The 10,660-nt window shown below is 38.5% G+C and overlaps 1 protein-coding gene across 2 annotated transcripts in view; it reads right to left on the bottom strand.

Annotated features, from left to right (window-relative positions):
• Positions 1 to 2,446: 2,446 nt before the first annotated feature.
• PLCL1 (phospholipase C like 1 (inactive)) overlaps positions 2,447 to 10,660 on the bottom strand; it is a 308,996-nt gene continuing 300,782 nt past the window's right edge. The window contains exon 6 of one of the 2 annotated variants that reach the window (XM_073306317.2): positions 2,447 to 4,365. In XM_073306317.2, coding sequence (XP_073162418.2) covers positions 4,183 to 4,365 — 183 coding nt within the window. In that variant the 3' untranslated portion in view covers positions 2,447 to 4,182. The remainder of the gene's footprint in view (positions 4,366 to 10,660) is intronic. The other variant, XM_078848010.1, reaches the window with a different exon arrangement.

Genomic DNA, 10,660 nt, shown 5'->3' with positions numbered 1-10,660 from the left:
AACAATTTTATTAAGGATCCATAAGCCAGAAACAATCCAGCTCACTCCCCCATAGCTATTTTGTCTCTGTTGGGCTAAACTAGGTAGTGAAATGTTATTTTAGTCAGTAAAGTTGGCAGATATGATGCTGAATAACGACAGAGAGCAGAGCTGTTCAGTCACAAGGTGCTATAGTCACTTTCCAGTGTAGAACTTCACCTTCATAGTTTTTCAAAATTATGAGTCCGGCTGATGGACTGTACAATTTCCCCACATAACTCTTCAACGGATTTCTATTCTGACTGCTCACACTCACCTGCTTTTCCAGTCAGGCTCCTCGTAAACAGAGAATTTTGACTAGCTGCAGATTGGTTAGGAGATATAATCACAGTCATTCCATTAGTAATGTTTTTCCCTTTCACATTTATTTCTCATTTCTCCTAAGAGATAAAAAGCAAGATCTCCAGAAGTGAAAGTCTGGTGCATGAAGTGATTATACCATCTTTAGTGCCCAAGTACCTAGACAAGTTTTCATTCTTTAATATTATTCTTTCCTCCTATATACCTAATTTTACAAGAAATAAGACTGAGATATAGTAGTGACAAGTTAATTACTGTTATGACATCTTGTGGTAGGTCTATTGTACATGTCTGAAACAGTAAAATATGGTACCATCACCATATCTAAAATAAGTACTGGTGAAGAAGAGAGCTTTTCTCCATAAACTCTGCCTTCAGCTTCTTTTATAAAACATTTTAGCTTTCAGTGTCTTGAGTGATGACATTGTCTATTGCTCTGGGAATGGGACGGATTCCAAGGAGGTTATGACCTAATGTTTTAGTCTGAAGGGATAGAATGAAGAGATGGGTTATTATACAGGCAAGCTCTCTCTGTGCATGCAGTTATCTGATTACTATATTTAGGGAAATGAGACTAAAAAAGGAGGGACATGCAGGGATCTGACATTTGGCCTGAGATGCATCTGTATTTGGAAGCTGTATGATTATTTAAAATAGCATAAAAACCATGGGCAAATAATATAGAAAAAAGTAACAGTGCCATGTAAGCCTTTCATTAATGTTAACCTGATCCCATGTGATGAGGCACATGTTAATTTCCATTGTCTGAGCCCAGGAGTAGGGAACAGGTGTGTGAAAATTTGGTAAAAAATTATTTTGATTAAAAAAAAAGAGAGAGAGAGAGAGACTGCAAGCTCAGCACCAGAATGCACTAGCGAATGTGCATCCACCAACAGTTTTGGATGAACTATAGACTTTGGTTTTACACAACAGCCAGAACTAATTGCACATATTGAGACATTACTGTCCTTAGTATATTAGAGAGACAAGGCGGGTGAGGTCATATCTTTTATTGGACCAACTTCTGCTGGTGAAAGAGACAAGCTTTTGAGCTTACACGGAGCTCTTCTTTAGAAAGCTTCTCTCATGTGTATTGCTGCTGGTTAGGCTGGGCATGATCCCTCCACATCCCTTTTTCCAAGGAAGGGTTTTTATTATGCTGCGTGGCACATAAGCTTTTAAGAGGATGAATTAATGAGCAGAGGCAGATGAGGGAAGGGCCTGGGAATTAATCTCTTGGTCCTATACCTATGGAGAGGGAGTATGGAGGCTACTCCAGCCATGTGAGGAAGCTCCACAACTGTTCTACATCCTAAAGAGGTGGGAGGATTTCTCTTTCCCAGCACCCTCTGCCCAGGACCCAGCCTGGCGACTTGAGCTGGGTTTAAGATTTGTCCTTTAATTTCCAATACAATTTATGCACACTAAACCTGTTATGAAAGATGGATGTACATGTGATTAGAAGTCTTTCCACCGATCTTCTGTCCCTTCTCCATATGTATAGAGGGAGTTCAACATTGTTGCATAGTAACTGCTTTTGCCAGCTTCAACTTGTAAATCAAGCTCTTGTCTATATTTTACCACCCGTGCAATTTATAAAACCAGAGAGCGAGGAAAAACTTCAGTACTTGAAGGGATTTCAAATTGACTTTCAAAGTGAAAAAAATTAAGGCTGTTTTCATTTTAAAAGAAAATAGCACAGGGAACAGAGTTCTTTTCCAAAGAAACCCTTCCCTTTACACAGATCATTCCTAAAAGAGATTGTGTTAATAACTGGCATAAAGTTAGCTTAACAATTTTTGTTCCATTTGACACTAACCTCTGAGTGCCAAGTTCTGTTTGCCATATACATGACTCCTGTTGAAATTGATAGAACAGAATCTAAAGGAAGAATTTGTCCTTGCATGATTATAACATTAATTTGGGCAGGGGTATTTATTCCTTGACTGGCACCCAAAAGAAACCCCCACCTGAAGTCACACAAGGAAACTGTAATACACACACACACACACACACACACACACACACAAAATCAAAGACCTAAATGACTGGTTAACATAGTGTGTGTGGGGGGGGGAGGGAAGATATCTGGTTCTTACTGTATATAATCAAATTTCAGGCAACTAAGTTATAATGCTTTAAATAATGGGCTTCAAGACTGAACAGAACCTTATCACGTACAACTCACCCAAATTCTAACACATGCTCTTAATCACTTTTCAGTGTTTGCCTTTTGTGTAAAATCACTTTAAAAACATGGGTTAAAGTTGTTTCATAGCTTTACTCTCTCAGTAATACGCAACATGAACATTATAGTGTTATTAAGAAGTCAAAAATAACTTAATACAGTAGCTTTATAAGATTTTCAGACGGCCAAACTTTCAATAATTTACCTTTTGTTAAGTTCAGAAAATTAGCACATTTGTTAATCAAATTAATTTAAAAAGTAGCTTTTCAAAATAAAAGCAATGCTTTAAATAAATATAGTCTTTTATACCCATAGAACGCTGAGTTCTGTTAGAGGAAACACAAATACTACACTGAAGCACAAGACTGAAATGAACACCATGAGAATACATGAGCGGGACCCTATTAAGGATGACAGGATAAGGATTCATTTGTTGTCCTGCATCTCTGCTGTGTACATTAAATGACAGTACAGTAGCATAATGGAGTTAATTCTCAAAACTACCGTAGCGATTTGTTGTCTCATGACATTTATAATTGCTGCACAAGAATGCTGCTCCCCTGTATTTTCAAGCCATTTCTCTATGCTATATCCTCAGCAATTCTGCAGACTTACATCTCTAGCACAGAACACTTCTTAAAACTGACACACTGTGGCCAGATCCTGCTTACCTTACTCACCGGACTTAAGTGGGATCACTGGTATGAGTAAGGCAAGAAAAAATTAACCCATTCTCTAAATTTCATATAAAGCTCAGTTTGTGAAGTCTATAACCTTCCTTCAAATATTGGCATTCATGAATATTTCAGAATTACTGAAGATCACTGTCATGTTATTTTATCATTGATGACTACTCACAATTCTCACTCCATAACTAGAGGGCAGAAGCTGTGTTTATTATTACACATGTTAAATGCATTTCTGCAAAGATCGCAGCTGTTCTGCAGAGCTAAAATGTTGCACTGACCTTCTTGAATGAAAGAAGTTAGCTATTTCTTACATTACTATGTATTATCTGAATATATTTCAGATACATGTATTTCAAAGACAAGCTAAAATTCTATGAAATGTCCATCTGAAATCCAATCAGGAACTATCTAGAAATTCTGTTTAATATTTCATTTACTTATTTTTAATTGATCATTAAAAATGATGTTGAGGATTTGTAGCAATCCATTAATTTCACCCTTACAACAAATGGTTATTTGTCAGTGAAATCTGTTTTGTTTAATTTAAACAGAATATATTAAAAGTTGTAAATTAAATGACAAAGGCAGGAAAGTCAAACGAAGCACAAAATTGATACAATAAGTAGTCTATTTGTTTTGATCTTCAGAATTAACATATGTGTTCAAAGATGACAAAAGAATAAATTAGTAAATGGATAAAGCAACTCTTAAACGGGCTTTTCTAGGATTCCACACATATGTTCTCTCTCTCATTCACACTCCCCACCCACTCCTCGGATTTATTAGAAATTTCACTACTAAAGAGTTTAACTTAGATAAATTAACTGCATTAAAATACTGACATTGTGAGGATTTTAATACTTTCAACACCCTGCAAGAAGGCATTCCTGTGTGAAATTTAAATGCTTTAAAAAAATAGTTTAAAGTTATTGAAATATATGACAAATATGACAGCTCTGCCTTCTCTCACAACCTGCCATTCTCATCCCCAGTATCCTTCTCCTCTATTGCCTCAAGGCATCGTTTTGATTTTGCATCCACATTTCCACTTCCAGTTTTGCTCAGTCCACATGACAAGCAGGCCAGCTGGATCTGCTTCATATTCTCTATGGCTTCATTCTTGGCATTCTTCAGCAGATCTCCTTGTCCCTAAGAGTATATAGAAATACACAAAGAAAAAAAGGCATGAATAATATAGATCGTTAAGAACTTAAAGTGGAGCTGCTGTTCTCATGTCCTCGTTAAAATTATTTTTTATGGTGGAACACGGTTCAAATTCATCCAGCTTTGTTTCAATTCCACAGTGGGGCCTACTATTAATTTCAGCTCAGACAGAAGGGAGTGAAATCGTCTGGAAGCTTTTTAAATGCACCGTACCTTTAGCCAACATAAAAGGCAGCAGAAGCAGTCATAGCAGTGAGTTTGATGAGCTGGGCCTGCAGATTCAATGTCTTATAAACTATTAATTTGAGAGACAAGGGAGGCGAGGTAATATCTACATTCTGTTGGTGAAAGAGACAAGCTTTTGAGCTTACACAAAGCTCTTTCTTCAGGTCTGGCAACAGAGGGTGGTCCCATAAAAGATATTACCTCAGTGACCTTGTCTCCCTAATATCATAGGTCCAACATGGTTACAACAACACTGCATACAACAATGAAAAATACTGATTGTCAGTAGAGGGATTTTATAGTCATTTATACCTTTTTCTAGCTAGTTCATTGTTCTGTGGACTGGCTGAAGGGGCAGGGTATTAAGGCGAAGCCTTTGGGAGTGCAGAACCCAAGGGCCCCATCAAACCACAGCAGCAGTTTGTTAAGCTGATCTCAAGGCAGAAGCATCAGTGGAAAGACCCTTCTCCATATTAAGGGGGAAAAAAACTTGATTTAATAATAATGAGCTAGGAGTTCTCTCAAATAGATGAGAAATCAATACATTATAGTAGGCCTGCCTGTTTATACCCAGGCCAGTGACAACCGTAACTGAATCAATAGAAAATTGTTCTCTTCAGATACGTCACCAATGTATGTGCTGGAATAGTGATTCTACAAAACCACCACCACACTGCTACTGCCAGTGGCTCCATTACTCCACTCTTTGAAACAAATGAAAATGTTTAATCATCCCAAATCTTATAGGTGGGGTAAATTGGGGGGAATTTTAGTACTAATGAAAGCCTTCTCACATAGCCCTGTTAACACCCCTTAGTCATGGCTGGCTATCCAGTCCTAAGCCTCTCGTTGACAGAGGTGTGTTTACGAGATGTGCAAACATTTCTATGTACCATGCTGAATCCATTCAACCCATTTCATCTGTGACCTTCCAGCACACTAACATGAACCCAGGATTTGATGCACAAAAAGCTTCTTTTATACCATGTCAAAACACTTCAAAGGTGAAACTCAATCCAGTTTTTAAACATCAGAGAAAATACCGATCTTCAAATATAATAAACTGTGTGTCTCATTCTTTGTCACAGACACAATGATGAACAATTAACATTTTTGGAGATTTCAAATAAAAATAAATGCACTTATGTTATCTACATTACAACATAGAGAGGCCACTGAGAAACGAGAGTTAGAGAAGTTACCAAAATATAAAATGAGTTTACTCTTTGGTCTATACGACACATTAATAAAAAACAATAACAATCATGCTACCAGACTGACATCTTTTGACTGCTTAGCAGACTTACAATTGCCCCCCTGTGCACATTAAAAATAAAAGTCATCTACCAGCAAGAACACCTGTGTGTCTATATTTTGTATTAATTGTTTGCTTGCTACAAATGCAGTGTGTGGATACCCATAAAATTTGGAAAATATATATCCCCCTTTGAAAGTTTATAAATACATAATTACAACTAGATAGCTGTTTTTAATTTGAGAACAAGGAGAATTATGATACCAAAAAAGTGCGGTTAACACAGTCAGAGCTACACAGTGTAGGACACACACACACACACTTATAATATCCTGGCCTCCTTCAAACAGTTTTGTCCGAAAGGGAGTGGGGGTGTTATATGGAAGTTCCATTAACATGCTAATGTTTAGAAGTTCTGAAATGAATATTGATATTTTAAATTGCATGAAGTGACAAGAATGAGTGTTACAAAATAAATGAATAAGAGCAGGAGATTCTGCTAGATATTAAAATGAAGGGTTATCAAGAGCTTGAGCTGATCTTCTTAATGTCAACATGAAACCAAGTGCAGCTTTAGGTACATCATTGCATACAGTTGTTTATACTTGCATTCAAAATGAAAAGATTTCCACTTGCTTTTCTTGTAAATCCATTTTACTAGTTACAATTTTCTAAAACAATTAAACAGAAGTTATGCCAGACTGCAAGAGGAAGTTCCTTTAAAATATAAGGAAAAACTGAAATCTGCAGGATAAATTTACGAACGTGTCCTAGACTGGGGCATAATGGTACTTCAAGCTTCCAATTTTCCATCACCCACATAAAGGGTCATATTATTTTCCACTGTAATTCTGGCATCTCTCAAGAGACAGAGATGCTAGTCCTCCACAGATAGAACTATGGATTATTTCTCTGGGATGGGGGCTAACGATTGTAGTCCTATGGGTGAAATTGGAGTCACACTGAAGTTAATGAGAATTTTTTGCCATGGACTTCAATGGGATCAGGATTTCACCTCATGAGTTTCAGTGTGTGTGCAATTTGAACCAGATCCAATCATATACAGCCTTTCCAATGCAGATTATTACGGTTAGGAGTAATTAGCATGGAGATCTGTATGGGTCACATGGACACCAGTGTACATTGATGATGCTTTTCCTGCACTGCTGTGTGCCCATGAAAAGCTAGTTATGCCATTTTGTATGTGGAGCCAAGAATTTAGTCATAATACATTAGTTACTGGACAACAGGAACAAGAATTGGGTGACATGTTTAAAAGCTGGGCAGAGTCACCAGAGAATCCTGCACAGTAAAAAGGAAGCTCCCTTAACACTTTTCAGGGATATATATAAGTGAGCCCTAAACAATGTGCTTCACATCTTGCCCATTAGCATGCACGTAACACAGAATCTCAGGGCAGGAGATATTTTAATGAAGATTTAGGGCCAGATTTTTAAAGGCAGTTAGATACCTAAATACGCAGATAGGTGCCTACTGGGATTTTCAAAAGCGCCTGACTCCCCTTGAAATCAATAGGATTTAGATTTCTAGGCACCTTTGAAAATCTCACTAGCTATCTGCACCCTTAAGTGCCTAAACACCTTTTAGAGATCTGGCCCTTACTGACAATAACACCATCTCTACATCTAGGCAATCTAATCTAGTATCTTGTATGCCATATATGTTGTGTGAGTTCTTATAGAACAAATCATATGTAATGGGCTGGAACCCATGGTCAGGACCCTGCATATCTTCAAAGGGTGATGACCCCAGCATCCCTTGTGGTATTCTAAAGGCACTAGATAGATATGGGTAAGTAAAAGGCTGTCATGAGAGTGATTATACATCATAATAACGGGAAGCACTGCACAGCTAACATTGCTCTGCTTCTCCCATTCTCCAGCACTGAAGCAGGCAGGATTTAGCCCACAGTGGTGACCTTCCATTGCAGCATGGTACATAACTTGCACACTGTATTGTTTCAACCCTGGTAAACAAAAGCAAGAAACAATGGTAGCTGGCAGAGTTCAGCACTGGTAAACAATGTTTGGGAAACAATGGCAGTTGGAGATGTCATCTTAGCCCAGTGCACGAGAGCCTGATTGCTTCATTTCCTGATGACATGGACTTGTTCTGATGAACAACACTAAACAGATGTTAAGAATCAGATTTAATAAAAAACTCCACTAAGAGTAGCTGTGTGCTATTCCTCATGAAGCACTAAACTATAGAGAGAAAGCTCAATCTGACTGTTATAGGAATATGCAGGTAGATACACTTAGAAGACTGGAATCTGGTGAGCAGCAAAGGTTTAAAGAAGTCAGTAAATAAAATCTGCACCACATACATTTCAGAGAGGTGTGATTATGCTTTTAGGATGAAGGTTGATCTTGTGATTAAAAGCCTTGATCTTGATTGGGATTCAAGAGACCAGGGTTAAGTCCACGACACTGCCCCAGACATTCTGCATGACTTGGCGGAAAGTCACTTCATCTGTTTGTGCCTCAGTTACCATATCTGTGAAAGGGAGTGCTGTGGGGCTAAAGTCATTGTTATTTACAGAGCACTAAGTTACTACAGTGACTGGACCCTATCCTGGTAAGTACCTAGAGAGATGGACTAGTGGCAGCATCTGAGACCTAATGTAATGATTTCTTGGTACCCAACAATTATGCCAAAGTTGATATCATGAATGTAATTTGAAATAGTTTGCTTTGAAAGGGATGAAACATCTAGGCTCTACAATCTTCCATGCCCCCACAATACAGCCCCATCCAATGCTGATACTTGGCATTATCGGTAATCTGTTGTTACAGATTCAGCCATAATGGCGTCAGTCCGCCTGATGTCACTGCTATGTACGAAGACTACAATTCCTGATGTAACAGTTTTGAATATGTATTAGTGCTCCACCCTTACCATTTTTTACGATGTTTGTATTTGACTATTACAATTTGCCAATAAGAAAGACCTCAATTTTAAACACAGCCAGGCAGTGTCTTGAAGATTATGATTTGATTTGTATCCGGTATAATTGTGTGTGTATATACAAAAAAGCTATAAAACTCTAGTCCAAAATTAATTTAGTGATTTGGCTTTTACCACGTTTAGGCTACATTTTTATACAACATATGATCTGAGGCTTCTTTCTGAGAAAAGGAGGGGATCCCAAGCTGCTAACTGTTTTACTCCAGGAAGAGTTTTGTTAAATTAAATAATTCCCATGCAGTAAGTTAAATTTGTGCTGTTTGCACCCAATGGGAGTTTTGCCATTGATTTCAGTGGTTCAGGTCCTATTCCCCTGGCAGACTCATAAGCATATGTACCGAAAAGAGCAAATTTTCCATAATACTTTTTTCAATATATGACAAACCTTTTCCTATTACCAGGATTACTACATACTCACAAAAAATAAGTCAGTCTTAGCTTTCATAATATGTGCTCTGATGAAATTACATAGATGCTTATGTCTCATATCTGCTTAAAAGACATATAGGGCAACATTTCCCAAAGATTTGACTGGCAATGGAGTGGTGTGGAAAAGCAGTGGGCCCCAACCAAGACGTCAGGAGTAGGAATCCACTGGAAACATTGGCCCAAATCCATGGCCTGACACTTGGAGTGCAGACTCATGCAGTTCTAATCACTACTGTGGATCTTCTGAGCTCCACAGGAATACTGGCCCAATAGCTCTCTACTTACAATGGTGCATGCAAATAAGACAAGCAAATATGTAGCTAACATGAAATGAAACTGTTCAACAGTACATGGAGTCAATAATTTTCATCCCACCATCAACCTCAGCCTGGACCAGTCCACACAAGAGATCCACTTCCTTGACACTACAGTGCTAATAAGCGACGGTCACATAAACACCACCCTATACCGGAAGCCTACTGACCTCTATTCCTACGTACATGCCTCCAGCTTTCATCCAGACCACACCACACGATCCATTGTCTACAGCCAAGCTCTACAATACAACTGCATTTGCTCCAACCCCTCAGACAGAGACAAACACCTACAAGATCTCTATCAAGCATTCTTACAACTACAATACCCACCTGCTGAAGTGAAGAAACAGACTGACAGAGCCAGAAGAGTACCCACAAGTTACCTACTACAGGACAGGCCCAACAAAGAAAATAAAAGAACGCCACTAGCCATCACCTTCAGCCCCCAACTAAAACCTTTCCAGTGCATCATCAAGGATCTACAACCTATCCTGAAGGACAATCCATAACTCTCACAGATCTTGGGAGATAGGCCAGCCTTTGCTTACAGACAGTCCCCCATCCTGAAGCAAATACTCACCAGCATCCACACACCACACAACAAAAACACTAACCCAGGAACCTATCCTTGCAACAAAGCCCGTTGCCAACTGTGTCCACATATCTATTCAGGGGACACCATCATAGGGCCTAATCACATCAGCCACACTATCAGAGGCTCATTCGCCTGCACATCTACCAATGTGATATATGCCATCATGTGCCAGCAATGCCCCTCTGCCATTTACATTGGCCAAACCGGACAGTCTCTACGTAAAAGAATAAATGGACACAAATCAGATGTCAAGAATTATTACATTCAAAAACCAGTCGGAGAACACTTCAATCTCTTTCGTCACTTGATTACAGACCTAAAAGTTGCAATTCTTCAACAAAAAAACTTCAAAAACAGACTCCAATGAGAGAATGCTGAATTGGAATTAATTTGCAAACTGGACACCATTACATTAAGCTTGAATAAAGACTGGAAGTGGATGTGTCATTACACAAAGTAAAACTATTTCCC

This window comes from Lepidochelys kempii, chromosome 11, assembly GCF_965140285.1.
Source record: "Lepidochelys kempii isolate rLepKem1 chromosome 11, rLepKem1.hap1, whole genome shotgun sequence".
Lineage (NCBI taxonomy): Eukaryota > Metazoa > Chordata > Testudines > Cheloniidae > Lepidochelys > Lepidochelys kempii.
The sequence above is the reverse complement of the archived record's forward strand: the minus strand, read 5'-3'. Positions and strand labels throughout refer to the sequence as shown.